At 44.3% G+C, this 17,598-nt stretch overlaps 1 protein-coding gene across 2 annotated transcripts in view; it reads left to right on the forward strand.

Annotated features, from left to right (window-relative positions):
• The window catches only part of LOC149438488 (von Willebrand factor A domain-containing protein 5A-like), a 52,169-nt gene that overhangs the window by 33,737 nt on the left and 834 nt on the right, over positions 1-17,598 (forward strand). For both annotated transcript variants that reach the window (XM_089659792.1, XM_089659793.1), the window contains 3 exons: positions 551-601; positions 8,165-8,346; positions 13,618-13,744. In XM_089659792.1, the coding sequence (XP_089515918.1) occupies positions 551-601; positions 8,165-8,346; positions 13,618-13,744 (360 nt within the window). The remainder of the gene's footprint in view (positions 1-550; positions 602-8,164; positions 8,347-13,617; positions 13,745-17,598) is intronic.

Raw genomic sequence — 17,598 nt, forward strand, 5'->3', positions numbered from 1 at the left:
CCTCTAAGTAAAAAAGTACATTATATTCTCCTGCTAAACATCTGAGAGGGTTATGATGCTATGGGATCTTCATAAAACAGTATCAGGAATTGTTTGACATTGTTCAAATAAATGGTTATCCCCAAGGGCGGACTGACAATTCATGGGGCCCCCGGGCAATAGGGGATCATGGGGCCCCTGTGTCCTTCCCCAAACTCGAAAAAGCCTATGAAAAAGGTACCAGGGGCATCTCATGGGGCCCCCTACTGACCCTGGGCCCTCGGGCAGTGCCCGAGTTTCCAAATGGTCAGTCCGCCCTTGGTTATCCCATAGTGGTAGACTGGGAGACCATGAGATGAGATTAGGCGTTTCACCACATTCCACACTGACAAGGCAAATATCAGAACTGACAGCTGATAGCCATGAAGGAATGATTTGAGGACATCTAGAAAGATCAATAATTGTCTGGCCTTCAGGACATGTGACTGGGATATTTACCAGGTGTATAGCAAATATGTAGAGAAACTTGTTGGAGACTGAAGTTGAAGGACTTTATTATTCCTTTTTTTAGCAACAAATTTGTTTGGGATGTCTGAAGAGCCACCTCAGGAGGAAACTAAAGGTAGGAGTGTCACCTTTATTTTCCAGTTACAAAGTCATATGTAAAGTTTATGTCTGAGCAAATATCTCTGCACATTTCCCCATGGTGTATCTATTTAAAACACTGCAAGGACAGAAAAACAGATCCATACATTTATTTTTTTTAAAGCAAAACATAGTATCATAGTTAGTCTGGCTGAAAACAGACAAAATCCATCCAGTTCAACCATTAGAAAAAAAAGTTATAATCCTACACCCACAGTTGATCCAGAGAAAGGCAAAAAAACCCAGCAAAGCACAATCTAATTTGCTCCTGCAGGGGAAAAATTATTTCCTGATCCCCCGAGAGGCAATCGGATATTTCCTGGATCCACTTTCCCTGTAAATGTTATATCCAGTTATATTCTGTGTATCTAAGAAAGAATCCAGGACTTTCCTACAGCAATCCACTGAGCTGGCCACAACCAACTCTTGAGGGAGTCTATTCCACATTCTCACAGCTCTCACTGTGAAGAAACCTTTCCGTGTTTGGAGATTACATTTCTTTTCCTCCAGATGTAGTGTGCCCCCTTGTCCTCTGTGATGACCTCAGGGGGAATAACTACACCGAGTTCACTATATGAACCACTGATGTATATATACATGGAGATCATATCCCCCCTTATGTATTATACATGGAGATCATATCCCCCCCTTATATATTATACATGGAGATCATATCCCCCCTTATGTATTATACATGGAGATCATATCCCCCTTATGTATTATACATGGAGATCATATCCCCCCTTATGTATTATACATGGAGATCATATCCCCCCTTATGTATTATACATGGAGATCATATCCCCCCTTATGTATTATACATGGAGATCATATCCCCCCCTTATGTATTATACATGGAGATCATATCCCCCTTATGTATTATACATGGAGATCATATCCCCCCTTATGTATTATACATGGAGATCATATCCCCCCGTTATGTATTATACATGGAGATCATATCCCCCCTTATGTATTATACATGGAGATCATATCCCCCCTTATGTATTATACATGGAGATCATATCCCCCCTTATGTATTATACATGGAGATCATATCCCCCCTTATGTATTATACATGGTGATCATATCCCCCCATTATGTATTATACATGGAGATCATATCCCCCCTTATGTATTATACATGGTGATCATATCCCCCCTTATGTATTATACATGGAGATCATATCCCCCTTATGTATTATACATGGAGATCATATCGCCCCCTTATGTATTATACATGGAGATCCTATCCCCCCTTATGTATTATACATGTTGATCATATCCCTCCTTATGTATTATACATGGAGATCATATCCCCCTTATGTATTATACATGGAGATCCTATCCCCCCTTATGTATTATACATGTTGATCATATCCCCCTTATGTATTATACATGGAGATCATATCCCCCCTTATGTATTATACATGGAGATCATATCCCCCCTTATGTATTATACATGGAGATCATATCCCCCCTTATGTATTATACATGGAGATCATATCCCCCCTTATGTATTATACATGGAGATCATATCCCCCCTTATGTATTATACATGGAGATCATATCCCCCCTTATGTATTATACATGGAGATCATATCCCCCCTTATGTATTATACATGGAGATCATATCCCCCCTTATGTATTATACATGGAGATCATATCCCCCCCTTATGTATTATACATGGAGATCATATCCCCCCTTATGTATTACACATGGAGATCCTATCCCCCCTTATGTATTATACATGTTGATCATATCCCTCCTTATGTATTATACATGGAGATCATACCCCCCCTTATGTATTATACATGGAGATCATATCCCCCCTTATGTATTATACATGGTGATCATATCCCCCCTTATGTATTATACATGGAGATCATATCCCCCTTATGTATTATACATGTTGATCATATCCCTCCTTATGTATTATACATGGAGATCATACCCCCCCTTATGTATTATACATGGTGATCATATCCCCCCTTATGTATTATACATGGAGATCATATCCCCCCTTATGTATTATACATGGAGATCATATCCCCCCTTATGTATTATACATGGAGATCATATCCCCCCTTATGTATTATACATGGAGATCATATCCCCCCTTATGTATTATACATGGAGATCATATCCCCCCTTATGTATTATACATGGAGATCATATCCCCCTTATGTATTATACATGGAGATCATATCCCCCCTTATGTATTATACATGGAGATCATATCCCCCCTTATGTATTATACATGGAGATCATATCCCCCCTTAATCTCCTCTTCTCAGTAGAGAATACATTCAGTTCCTCTAATCTTTCCTCATAGCTGATCTCCTCCATGCCTCGTATCAGTTTGGTTGCCCTTCTCTGTACTTTCTCCAGTTCCCCAAAACAATGCAGTTGCCTTGACTCAGTCTCAGGAGCCTGTTCACACGCTGTGTAGTGAAAAGGGCTCTTGGGAGATGTAGTTCTAGTGTTGTGCCTACCTCAATAGGGACTGAGCTCCCAACAGCTGCCCCTGCAAGAACTGTCTGGTGATGTCACAGAAAGTAATTAGAGCTATTTCTTGCTAAGGTAAAATAAAAAGTAAATGCTGGGACATGCTCTGGAGAAGGAGAGGGAGGTTTAGGATTAGATTTAGGATATTCCTGGACTTGAGATGTCCTTTAAATTCCCATGCTGTGAGCTAGCTTTTGGCTTATCCTTTTGGCTTCTCCCTGACCATCTCCAATCTCTGAATGGTCTAAATGTTCTGCTGGTTGTCCTGTCTGGAGTGGTCATATTAGCGTTTGGTGCCACACTGGGATTTGTCAGAACAAGACTTTCATAGCAGAAAACAAGTCAAAGAAAATACAATTCCACTCGTGTGTCCTGGCAGAGCTGTGCGTGTTCAGCCACGATCACCGCAGGTAATTGCTGAATGTGGGAACAGCCATGGATAGCTGCGGCCACTGAGCCAGTGTGCTGGGTAGGTGGAGACCCACATGGAAAAAAAATACATTTGAAATCTATTTTAAAAATACTCTTCCCAAATATATTGACATATATTAGAAATACTACAATTTTGGCCATATTCAATATATTAAAAAAAAAAAAAGATATATATATATATATATACACACTGCATGTTGAAATGTGTTTTTTATATGTTACAAAATATATGAAAAATACTTTTAAAAATATATCTTTTAAATATATTGTTCAGATTTTTTTTTAACATATATAAAAGTAATTTTGACATATATTTGTAATTGGAATCCAAAAATGCAGATTTAATGTATTTTTAACCTCTTCACGCCGGCCGCACACAAATGTGTGGCCTCCTGGCGTCTGGGTTTAGACGCCGAGCGGCCGCACATTTGCGTTCTAATTAAAAAAATATATATATATGCTGAGTGTGCGTGACCTGCGCGCTCCCAGCACACGTCCACTACTCACGGAAAGGTCCCAGTCTCCTCTTTCGATCGGGACCTCTCTCAATCATGTGACCGCCATGACGAAGCGTCACGGCGGTCACATGATCCTTAAACCCTGCCTCCCGGCTTCTGAAACTTTTAAAGGGCTGGGACACGCTGGCGTGAAGAGATTAAAGACATACAGTATATTGGAAAATTTATTTTTTAAAATATTTTTCATATTTTACATATATCTGTATATGCGTGAAATGCGTATGTGTGGAAATGCATATTGCCTGGCTGTGCAGGACCGTAGGAGGACCCAAATTTTCAGCGACTCCTAAGGGGGTAGTGCAGTACGATATAGCCAGGAAACCATCCAGGGGGAAGAACAAGGTTTTCTCCCCACTCCTTCAAAGAAATGCCGGGACTGTGTTCTATCCATTGTTGGGCCACGTTCACGCCTGGGTGTCTGCAATCTCAGCAAAGCGCATCGTGCAAAGCTTGTCACTCAGAAAGGAGCAGGAGCTTCTTTTGGGCAACAAGCTTGGCACGATGCGCTTTGCCACTATTGCAGCTCAATTTATCGTGCGATGACCGCAGAAGAACCGTACCCACGCTTAGGTACCATTAAAAATGAATGGCACCTGAACAAGCGTTGTGCGATTTGTCAATTTTGGCAAACGTTTTGGGATCGTGGGCAGAATCTTAGTGAATGCCCCGGTGTGAACAGGGTCACTACAGGCAATCACTCGCTGAATCTCTACTAAATTGACTCTAAGTTCGTAGTCAGGTGAGCTCCCCCGCCGGGCTGCTTTACCATTAGCAAGTTCTTCAACATGTTGGGTACTGCACTCCGGACCTCTGTTTGTTTACTGCTGTTGCACCACTCCCCACATGGATGAAAAGTATATTTAAAATATATTTTAACAATATTCTTCCAAAATATATTGACATATTTTTGAAATCCTACAACTTTAAAGTATATTTCAATACACACACATATATATATATATATATATATATATATATAAATATATATATACAGTTGCAAGAAAAAGTATGTGAACCCCTTGGGATTACGTGGAGTTTTGCATGAATTGGGCATAAAATGTGCTCTGAACGTCATCTAAGTCACAACAATAGAAGAACACAGTCTGCTGAACATAATACTACACAAACATTAGATGTTGCCATGGTTTAATTGCACATAACATGTAAACATTCACAGTGCAGGGAGGAAAAAGTATGTGAACCTTTGGACTTAATAACTGGTTGACCCTCCTTTGGCAGCAATAACCTCAACCAAACGTTTCCTGTAGTTGCAGATTAGACCTGCACAACGATCTGGAGTCATTTTGGACCACTCCTCTTCACAAAACTGTATCAGTGTAGCAATATTCTTGGGATGTCTGGTGTGAATCGCTCTCTTAAGGACATGCCACAGCATTTCAATGGGGTTGAGGTCAGGACTCTGACTGGGCCACTCCAGAAGGCGTATTCTGTGCTGTTGCAGCCATTGTTTTGTTGAATGACTTGTATGCTTTGGGTCATTGTCCTGTTGAATCACCCATCCTCTGCGGAGCTTCAGTTGGCGGACAGATGGTCGTACGTTTTCCTGCAAAATGTCTTGATAAACTCTGGAATTCATTTTCCCATCAATGACAACAATCCGTCCAGGCCCTGAGGCAGCAAAGCAGCCCCAAACCATGATGCTCCCTCCGCCATGTTTCACAGTGGGGATGAGGTTTTGATGTTGGTGTGCTGTGCCTTTTTTTCTCCACACATAGTGTTGTGTGTTCTTCCCAAACAACTCAATCTTGGTTTCATCTGTCCACAGTATATTTTGCCAGTAGTGCTGTGGAACATCCAGGTGCTCTTTTGCAAACTTCAAACGTGCTGCAATATTCTTTTTGGCCAGCAATGGCTTCCTCCGTGGTGTCCTCCCATGTACTCCATTCTTGTATAATGTTTTCCTTATTGTAGATGTGTCAACAAAAATGTTAGCATGTGCCAGAGATTTCTGTAGGTCTTTAGCTGACACTCTGGGATTCTTCTTTACCTCATGCAGCATTCTGCGCTGTGCTCTTGCAGTCATTTTTACAGGACGACCACGCCTAGGGAGAGTAGCAACAGTGCTAAACTTTCTCCATTTGTAGACAGTCTGTCTTACTGTGAACACATGAACATCAAGGCTTTTGGAGATACTTTTGTAACCCTTTCCAGCTTCATGCAAGTCAACAATTCTTCTGAGAGCTCTTTTCTGCAAGGCACGGTTCACATCAGACAGTGCTTCTTGAAACCAGTAAACCCAAAACAGGTGTGTGTTTTTTAAGGGTAGGACAGCTGTCAGCAACACATCCAATATCATCACACTGATTGGAGTCAAGGTTGGCTCACTCCTGGCTCCAATTAGCTCTGGGAGAAGTCATTAAGCTAGGGCCTCACATACTTTTTCCTCCCTGCACTGTGAATGTTTACATGTTATGTGCAATTAAACCATGGCAACATCTAATGTTTGTGTAGTATTATGTTCAGCAGACTGTGTTCTTCTATTGTTGTGACTTAGATGACGTGCAGAGCACATTTTATGCCCAATTCATGCAAAACTCCACGTAATCCCAAGGGGTTCACATACTTTTTCTTGCAACTGTATATATATATATATATATATATATATATATATATATATATATATATATATATATACTGCATGTTGAAATGTGTTTTTTATATAGTACAAAATATATGAAAATTATTTTTAAAATATATATTTTTTAAATATTTTAAATATATTCTTCAGATTTTTTTTATACATATATGTAAGAATATATGTTAAAATGACGTGTTTATATTTGTAACTGCATTCCAAAAATGTACATTAAATGTATTTTTAAAGACATCCAGTATATTTGAAAATTCATTTTTAAAAATATTTTTAATATATTTTGTAATAAAAACTCATTTCAACATAATATATATATTGAATAAGGCTAAAATTGCAGTATTTCAAATTTATGTTAATATATTTGGGAAGAATATTTTTAAAATATATTTCAAATATATTTTTCTTCCATGTGAGGGGGATACTCCAAAACATTGAATGCAGTCTGCAGAGGACACTTCTCACTCAGTAAGAGTAGCACACATACAGGTAGATCGGAACAGTCTATAGGTTCTTGGTTGGGGACCATAAAGTAGGTTTAGCACATGGAAAGGTAGATTGGAACAGTCTATAGGTTCATGGCTGGGGACCATGAAGTAGGTTTAGCACACATACAGATAGATTGGAACAGTCTATAGGTTCATGGCTGGGGACCATGAAGTAGGTTTAGCGCATGGAAAGGTAGATTGGAACAGTCTATAGGTTTATGGCTGGGGACCATGAAGTAGGTTTAGCGCATGGAAAGGTAGATTGGAACAGTCTATAGGTTTATGGCTGGGGACCATGAAGTAGGTTTAGCACATGGAAAGGTAGATTGGATCAGTCTATAGGTTCATGGCTGGGGACCATGAAGTAGGTTTAGCACATGGAAAGGTAGATTGGATCAGTCTATAGGTTCATGGCTGGGGACCATGAAGTAGGTTTAGCACATTGAAAGGTAGATTGGAACAGTCTAAAGGTTCATGGCTGGGGACCATGAAGTAGTTTAGCGCATGGAAGGGTAGATTGGAACAGTCTATAGGTTCATGGCTGGGGACCATGAAGTAGGTTTAGTGCATGGAAGGGTAGATTGGAACAGTCTATAGGTTCATGGCTGGGGACCATGAAGTAGGTTTAGCGCATTGGAAAGGTAGATTGGAACAGTCTATAGGTTCATGGCTGGGGACAATGAAGTAGGTTTAGCACATGGAAGGGTAGACTAGAACCGACTATAGGTTTAGACCCTGCTATTCTAAAGCACATATTATTTATGTACTCATCAGCCACCTACTGGTCCAACCTCCCCAGGGACTTACAGCCAGTTTAAAAATAGTTCATGTTTATTGAGAGAGTTTAGTTCCACTTTATAAGTAGAGACAACTTGTGTTGGCTTGGAGAACTTCAAAGGGAATCTCTACTGCCTTCCCCCAAGACCAGTTTTATTAAATATATCTTTTATCTTATCTTTTACATTTTTTACTTTATTATTTAGAATATCCTACATTGATTTCATCTGTGCCATCACCAACCCCACCTGCTGTCCCAGTGGAGACCCCCGCTCTTGTGAGGATGATCTCCCTACAAAACGCGGACGGATCCTGGAACCTGACCCCCAAATTCTCTGCTGTCCTGGGAATATCTGAGACAGACATAAAGGCCAGGAACCCTGACCAGGTACCGTGTTACTGACCATATCTGCACCCTGGGTACAGGGGCAAAATGACCATTCGAGCACTGGGGCACTGCCCGAGGTCAGTAGGGGGCCTCATGAGATGCCCCTGGTACCTTTCATTGGCTTTTTCATAGGCTTTTTTGGGTATGGATGAGGACACAGGGGCCCCATAATCCCCTATTGCCCAGGGGCCCCATGAGTTGTCAGTCCGCCCCTGCCTGGGGACTTTATGCTGCTGGTGGAAAACAAGAATGAGTAATAATAATAGGCAATATTTTATATTCAAAATATTAAAAAAAAGTTAAAAAGAGGGAAACTCAATAAACTGGGTACCAAATATGTACCCTCAGTCAACTGCCCACTCACTAAGGTAAAAATATATAAAGTAGGTCTCTATGGCCAAAGTACAGCATAAAGAAAAAAACAGACACAAAGCAATCCACCAAAAGGAGCCATATAACTGAGCCTCCAGGGCATAAACTGGCAGGTTAATTAATTATACACAAATAATAAAAAATAAATCTTTATCAAACTTACCAAAATCTTTACAAAAAACTGTAAAAAATAATAAACCACTTTCCACCACCATAAAAAAAAACAAAGCAACGTTGTCTTGTGGTGGTGGAAGGTGTTTTTTCTTCAGTTTTTTTGTATAGATTTTGGTAAATTTAATAAAAATCTTTTTCTATTATTATTGCATATAATTAATTAACCTGTCAATATTTTATATATCACCTGAGATAATATATGTTAAAATAATTTTTTTTTATTCCTGGCCATTAAAAAAAATAACATAGTCACAATGAATGTATGGGGTTTATGGGATGTATGGAGTGCATGGGATGTATGGGGTGTATGGGATGTACGGGATATATGGGGTGTACGGGATGTATGTGATGTGTGGGGTGTATGGGATGTACATGATGTATGGGGTGTATGGGATGTACGAGGTGTACGGGATGTACGGTATGTACGGGGTGTATGGGATGTACATGATGTGTGGGGTATGGGGTGTATGGGATGTACGAGGTGTACGGTATGTACGGGGTGTATGGGATGTACGTGATGTGTGGGGTGTATGGGATGTATGAGGTGTACTGGATGTATGGGGTGTACAGCATGTATGAGATGTATGGGATGTACGGTATGTACGGGATGTACGGGGTGTATGCGATGTACGTGATGTGTGGGGTGTACGGGATGTACAGGGTGTACAGCATGTATGGGATGTATGAGATGTATGGGATGTACGGGGTGTATGGGATGTACATGATGTGTGGGGTGTACGGGATGTACAGGGTGTACAGCATGTATGGGATGTATGAGATGTATGGGATGTACGGGGTGTATGGGATGTACATGATGTGTGGGGTGTACGGGATGTACAGGGTGTACAGCATGTATGGGATGTATGAGATGTATGGGATGTACGGGGTGTATGGGATGTACGTGATGTGTGGGGTGTACGGGATGTACAGGGTGTACAGCATGTATGGGATGTATGGGATGTACGGGGTGTATGCGATGTACGTGATGTGTGGGGTGTACGGGATGTACAGGGTGTACAGCATGTATGGGATGTATGAGATGTATGGGATGTACGGGGTGTATGCGATGTACGTGATGTGTGGGGTGTACGGGATGTACAGGGTGTACAGCATGTATGGGATGTATGAGATGTATGGGATGTACGGGGTGTATGGGATGTAGATGATGTGTGGGGTGTACGGGATGTATGGGGTGTACAGTATGTATGAGATGTATGGGATGTACGGGGTGTATGGGATGTACGTGATGTATGAGATGTATGGGATGTACGGGGTGTATGGGATGTACATGATGTGTGGGGTGTACGGGATGTATGGGATGTATGGGGTGTACAGTATGTATGAGATGTATGGGATGTACGGGGTGTATGGGATGTACGTGATGTGTGGGGTGTATGGGATGTACGGGGTGTACGGGATGTACGAGCAGGCAGACATTCGAATAGGAAACAGCAACGTGGTAGTTCATTGAAAACTACAAGCCGATAGTTGCTAAGGCTGCCAGGACTTGCAGTTCATTCATTCACGGAAGTCCATGAATGAGTGACGCAGCCGCGTGGGCGGAGTCCGGCATGGCTGCGCTATTTTCAAATCTGACAGTACGGAGGAACTTCTCCCCATATTATCAGAGGAGGGGTGGGGCTGCGGCTATAGGAACATGTTACATGTTCCACCCTACAAAAGGCTCCCAAAGGTGGCCTTATCCTTTGAAACATTTGCCGTTCAAGTCGATTGAATCACTGTTAGATTCCTGCACCCGCCTAAACCCTGTAGAATCTCTCCTTTTACAAATATTGCCAATTGATATTCATTAAAATACAACTTTCCGTTTAAATGACCTAAATACGTTCGAGGTGCACTAAACCAAAAGCCACATAAAGTCTTAAAGTGGTAGTAAACTCTTCTTTAAAAATGTTACCTACAGGTACACCTATAATAAAGCATTACCTGCACGTAAAATTAATATCTCCTACATGAACCGTGTAAGAGATATTAACCCTTTTTGATATTTGGCGCATGCGCTCTTCACCCGGTCTTCCTTCCAGGTTCATGAGCTCTGGCCAGGATGACTGGCTGAGCCGCGATGACGTCACTCCCGTGCGCATGACGTCACTTCTGGGCCACGGCACAGTGCTCTGCTGGAACGGAACGGGTATGCCGTTCCATCAGAGCACTGTGCCGAATCCCAGGAGTGACATCATGCACGTGGGAGTGACGTTATCGCGGCTCAGCCAGCCGTCCGGGCCAGAGATCAAGAACCCGGAAGGAAGACCGGTTGAAGATGGAAGCCCCAGGGAGCCGTGACAACTTAGTTTCAAGGTAAGTCTTTCATAATGTGATAGTATGCAATGAACACGAGCACATTATGCCTTTACCTTGGGTATTTTTTTTATTTTTATTTTTTTATGGGGTTTACTACCACTTTAACCCCGGGTTTACACCTAAGCGTTTTCTGACGCGTTATGCAGAAACGCAGTACAGTCCATTTAACATGATTTCCTATGAGACACGTTCACATCTGCATGTTTTCACCCGGTGCGATTTTTGGAAAGGGTCAGGGACTTTTTTTAACGCAAAAAGTTGCGTTTTTGGTTCTATAGACTTCAATGGAAACACTGCAGAAAAGCATGTATTGTGTTTTTTATGCATTTTTGCTGCTTTTTATGCGTTTTGCATTTTAAACCTGCCTAGCAACAAGAAAAAATTTTAAAAATGGGGAAAAAAATGCAGCAAAAACACAATGCAGAAACTGCTCAAACACAACCTGCATAGGTGTGAACCTAGACTTAAAGCGGAGTTCCACTCGACCTATCAAAAAATAAAAGTCAGCAGCGGGGGCGGTCTGACAACTCATGGGGCTCCCGGGCAATAGGGGATCATGGGGCCCCTGTGTCCTCGCCCAAACTGAAACCACACACAAAAAAGCCTATGAAAGGTACCAGGGGCATCTCATGGGGCCCCCTACTGACCCCGGGCCCTTAGGCAGTGCCCGAGTTTCCAAATGGTCAGTCCGCCCCTGGTCAGCAGCAACAAAAACTGTAGCTGCTGACTTTTAAAAAAGAGCCACTTACCTGTCTCTCGGTCCTGCGGTGTGTCCCCTGCAACTTGTTTCACCGGCCGTCCTGTATTCCTGGAGGCCGGCATCTTTAGTGTGGGTACCCGGCTGTGCAGCTTGCGGCTTCACAGCCGGGTGCCCGCTGCGCATGCGCGAGTAGCGCTGCACTTCATGAATGGACCTGTAATCTTCTGGGACCTGTCACATGTCCCAAAAGACTACAGGGAGGGAGGACACCTTCCGTTTCCGATCGCCTAGGTGTTCGGACCGGAAGTGGAAGTGGGTACCTGTCAAATTCGGGTACCCGCTCCCCCCGCTCCCCAAAGGTGCCAATCCTTTAAGGGGGGCAGTCCTTAAAGCGGAACTTTCCCTTTTGGGTGGAGCTCCGCTTTAAGGTTGGTTTTCTTTAGAAAGCAGCCACATCCTGAGTAGAGTAGCCTGTCACCTGCCAGCATGCCGTGGAGAAGGAACCTTTGCGCCCCACGTGGAAGCAGTGGTTTCTCTGCAGAGAAGCTGAGTCAGAGCTAGAGCTTCCCAATTAGCAGGGAGCATGAGCTTTGCTGATTGCAGAGCGATTGGTTTGTCCCAGCGGAGGGCATGTAGAACCTTTGCAGGGAGGGCATGCGCTTTATAAAAATGAGGATCCATATAATAATCAACATCATATAGGTGCGCCAATTCAATCCCACCTTCTCAAACCTTCACTTTCTCCAGAAGAGGTTGTGCTTCTCAGTTTCCTCCCAAAGTTTGAAGGCATCTCAATAGCACCAAGCCATTTCTGGTCTGGATGACAGCATCCTCCAGAGACTTCCCCCTTGGCTTGGCTGTCAGGGACACTCCTGTGATCCTCTGGAGCCATCATTATGCTGCCCCTGTCATTTGTAGACATTCCTAGCTGCTGGGAGGAGTTGCAAGGACTAAAAAACAGGCAGCTGGCATTACAAGATGGTCCACATTAGTGTGCACTGCTGGTCATTCAGTCCTCTTTGTTAGCCCTGATGACCCCTCCCACCAGCTAAACATTTAGAAGAACACCAGAGAAACCTATGATGATGTAAAGAGAGATTGTTTTATTAAATTACCATTTAGTGTAGTGATCAAAGAAATTATTGGAAAAGATGGTGTGAAAGAGAGCACCTGTGATTTTGACCAATTTATCTTTAGTGTATTTTTTAAAAAGTTTTAGTCCTTTTCTAGGTTCCCCCCAGCTTAAGCTCCAGCTGGGACCTTGATGACCCCTGAACAGTGCCTCCAGCAGCCTGCCCTCAGGGGCAGAGCCCCAAGACAAGGATCACCTCTCAGCAGGATTGAACCCAGGATCCACACACTCTGTCCCAGGTCTCAGACTATTTATGGGCTCTCCAGCCACCTACTGCACACCTCCCTAGGGATTGGCTGGATCTTCATACATATTCAAGCTGCCTCTTTGTTCCTCCTCCCACTATGATTCTAGATTGAGTTCAGCAGCCTGTGAGACACTGAGCAGACTAGAGCAGTTAACCCCTGTTCCACTGATTAGAGGAGCTAAGCTAAGTTGACCTTACAACCTAAATTGACTAAATTGGCCAATGTGTGACCTGACAGATGTGCAGGAATTCAGAATCCAGGACTGGACAGATATGTAACATTTCAGGCCTTATATAATAAACTCTTCCTTCCCTTCTCTGCAGAACGTGGAGGTGTCGGTGTGGGTGACGGTCCTGGCGGTGATCTGGCTTCACACCACCTGCCTGGATCAGAGAGAGGAGTGGGAGCTGCTGGAGGGGAAGGCCGTCTCCTGGGTCAGAGCTAAAGCAGGTAAGTGCTGAGTACAAACTGCAGTGCATGACTTCCTGATCTCAAGCTCCTTTGTCTCCTCCTACCATGCTTGTCTCCAGGACTTCTCCAGAGCTTCCCCCATCCTCTGGAACTTTCTACCCCAATTTATCAGACTAACGCCTACTCTGCTCACTTTTAGGCGATCTCTGAAAACTTATCTCTCCAGGGAAGCCTATCCTGCCCTCAGCTAATAATGGAATCTTCTATTCCTCCTACCAGTCCATCCCCCACAGTTACTACCTTTTGTACCACTAGCCCCTCCCTCCTAGATTGTAAGCTCCCAGGATCAGGGCCCTCCTAACCCTCTTGTATTGAGCTGTATTGTTGCTGTATTGTCTCCCTTTATATTGTAAGCAAATTGTTGGCGCTATAGAAATCCTGTATAATAATAATACTTACCGACCAATCAGAATCTTCTATGATAAAACGTCTATGTAGAAAATGTTTCTTATAAAATAACATCACTTTTAGTGATTTCTCCTATTTGTTCTATAACCCTCTATGTGTTTTTGCCCCTACAAAATGGCTTTTGATTCTGAAATTGTACTGGAAGCAGTTTACATGTAAATGGTTCTTTATTACCCCCTAAGGTGAGGAGCACATGGGAAATGTTTTGTAGTACAATTGTCCAACCAAAATCACTAGCAGTCAATTTCCAAGAGTAGCGAGCAATCGGTACACTTTTGGAACAAATGGCTCCCCATGGAGTGCTGGACAGAATGGGTCGCTCTCAGGAGCTCAGTGACTCCAAGCGTGGTCCCGTGATAGGTGGCCACCTGGGCAATAAGTCCATCCGTGACATTTCCTGGCTACTAAATATTCCACGCTCAACCGTTAGTGGGATTATAACAAAGTGGAAGCAACTGGGAACAACAGCAACTCAGCCACCAAGTGGTAGGCCACGTCACATGACAGAGCGGGGTCAGCGTATGCTGAAGCGCACAGTGCGCAGAAGTCACCAACTGTCTGCAGAGTCAATAGCTAAAGACCTCCAAACTTGGTGTGGCCTTCAGATGAGCCCATCAACAGTGTGTAGAGAGCTTCATGGAATGGGTTTCCATGGCCGAGCAGCTGCATCCAAGCCTTCCATCACCAAGTGCAATGCAAAGCGTCGGATGCCATGGTGTAAAGCACGCCGCCACTGGACTCTAGAGCAGAGGAGACGTGTTCTCTGGAGTGACCAATCACACTTCTCTGGCTGGCAATCCGATGGATGTGTCTGGGTTTGGCAGTTGCCAGGAGAACGGTACTTGCCTGACTGCTTTGTGCCAGGTGAAAAGTTTGGTGGAGGGGGGATTATGGTGTGGGGTTGTTTTTCAGGGGTTGGGCTTGGCCCCCTAGTTCCAGTGAAGGGAACTCTTAAGGTGTCAACATACAAAGACATTTTGGACAATTTCATGCTCCCAACTTTGTGGGAAGAGTTTGGGGACGGCCCCTTCTTGTTCCAACATGACTGTGCACCAGTGCACAAAGCAAGGTCCATAAAGACATGGAGGAGCCAGTTTGGGGTGAAGGAACTTGACTGGCCTGACCTCCCCCACTGTGGAATCCTCACAGGGACTGGCTGTTGGTTTGCCAAGTGAAGTTTCTTCTTACACCTCCTTCACAAATAGCAGTGCACCTTCTGTTAATAGGCACCCCTGTTCTGTATAGCTGTACATCTGCAGTGTGAGATCTAAGGCACTTCTGCCCCTGATTGCAAGTCTCAGGAGATTTGGTGATGTCTGTATTGTGCTGCTCACTGTTCTCCTTGCTGGAGAGGAAGCTGTGCTGGAGGACCTACAGTGGTAGGATCTCCCTGCTTCTGTTTTTTTTTTTTTCATTTTGTAGATCTGTGCTTCCTCCACCTGTGTTTCTTAATCATTACCCCATCAGTCCTCAAATCGTGAGTCATTAGGGGTCTGGTGGGGACTGACATGAAGAAGGATACGTCTGACTCTGCTAAGGTGGCCGCCCCCATACAGAGACAGTGCAGATCAAGACATGGTAAGCCTGTATTGGGGAAAGGATCAGTTGCAGTGATTAGTCCTTTGTCCTCTACTAGCTTTTTTTGGCAACTTCCACCTTACAGATCCTCATTAAGGGCTAGTTCACACTCCATGCATTTCAGTTGCTTTTTTCTGCATCCACAATGCACAGAACGTAGGTGATATGGTTGTCAATGTCATAGTTCACATCAGTGCTTGCAGTTCCAGTGCGTTCCGGATGTAGAAAAAAAATTAGAGCAGGCAGTATATTTCCTGCACAGAACTGTACTTCAATGCAGTAAAACACATAAAAAACGCATACAAAAAGCACTGGAATGCACCAAAAACGCACTGGAACGCATGTGTCCCTATTTAAATGAAAGAAAAAGAGAGGTGGGGAGGAAATGAACTGGAATGCATAAAAAATGCACCGGAATGCACATGTGCCTATTTAAATTGTAGAAAAAGAAAGGGGGGAAAAATGAACCGAAATGTATCAAAAACGCACCGGAACACGTCAAAACCACGCATGTGAAAACACATCTGGACTGCATTTCTATAGTGTGAACCGGCTGGCAGCCGATTAAAGTGATTCTACATTCATATCTTTTTTTTTTCTTTTAATAACAAACATGTTATACTTACCTGCTCTGTGCAACAGTTTTGCGCAGAGCAGCCCCGATCCTCCTCTTCTCGGGTCCCCCCACTCACGCTCCTGGCCCCTCCCCTTTTGCTGCATGCTTGCTCCCCGAGCAGGCTCTGTTTGGCCATTGACACACAGAGCGCGTCTTGGCCCCACCCCCTGATCCTCTCTCACTGGCTGTCATTGACAGCAGTGGGTCCCAATGGCTCCCTCTGCTGCCTTTGAGCCTATGAGAAGGGAGAGAGCCAAGAGAGCCGCAGCTCTGGTGCGCATCACTGGATCGAGATCAGCCTCAGTTAAGCAGGCTCTATTTGTCCATTGACCCACAGAGTGTGGCTTGGCCCCACCCCTTGCTCCTCTCTCACTGGCTGTCATTGACAGTAGTGAGTCCCAATGGCTCCCTCTGCTGTCTCTGACCCTATGAGAAGGGAGAGAGCCAAGAGAACCGTAGCTCTGGTGCACATCTCTGGATCGAGATCGGCCTCAGGTAAGCAGGCTGTTTGTCCATGGACACACATAGGGGCAGACTGACAACTCATGGGGCCCCCGGGCAATAGGGGATCATGGGACCCCTGTGTCCTTACCCAAACTCAAAAAAGCCTATAAAAAAGGTACCAGGGGCATCTCATGGGGCCCCCTACTGACCCCCGGCCCTCGGGCAGTGCCCGAGTTTCCAAATGGTCAGTCCGCCCCTGGACACACAGAGCGCGGCTTGGCCCCACCTGCTGCTCCTCTCTTACTGGCTGTCATTGACAGCAGTGGGTCCCAATGGCTCCCTCTGCTGTCTCTGAGCCTATGAAAAGGGAGAGAGCCAAGAGAACCGCAGCTCTGGTGCACATCGCTGGATCGAGATCAGCCTCAGGTAAGCAGGCTCTGTTTGTCCATTGACCCACAGAGCGCGGCTTGGCCTCACCCCCTACTCCTCTCTTACTGGATGTCATTGACAGCAGTGGGTCCCGATGGCTCCCTCTGCTGTCTCTGAGCCTATGAGAAGGGAGAGAGCCAAGAGAGCCGCAGTTCTAGAGCGCATCGCTGGATCGAGATTGGCCTCAGGTAAGCAGGCTCTGTTTGTCCATTGACACACAGAGCGCGGCTTGGCCCCACCCCCTGCTCCTCTCTTACTGGATGTCATTGACAGCAGTGGGTCCCGATGGCTCCCTCTGCTGTCTCTGAGCCTATGAGAAGGGAGGGAGCCAAGAGAGCCGCAGCTCTGGTGCACATCG

Source organism: Staurois parvus, unplaced genomic scaffold, assembly GCF_062004578.1.
Source record: "Staurois parvus isolate SC_StPar_1 unplaced genomic scaffold, SC_StPar_1.0 ptg001190l, whole genome shotgun sequence".
Classification (NCBI taxonomy): domain Eukaryota; kingdom Metazoa; phylum Chordata; class Amphibia; order Anura; family Ranidae; genus Staurois; species Staurois parvus.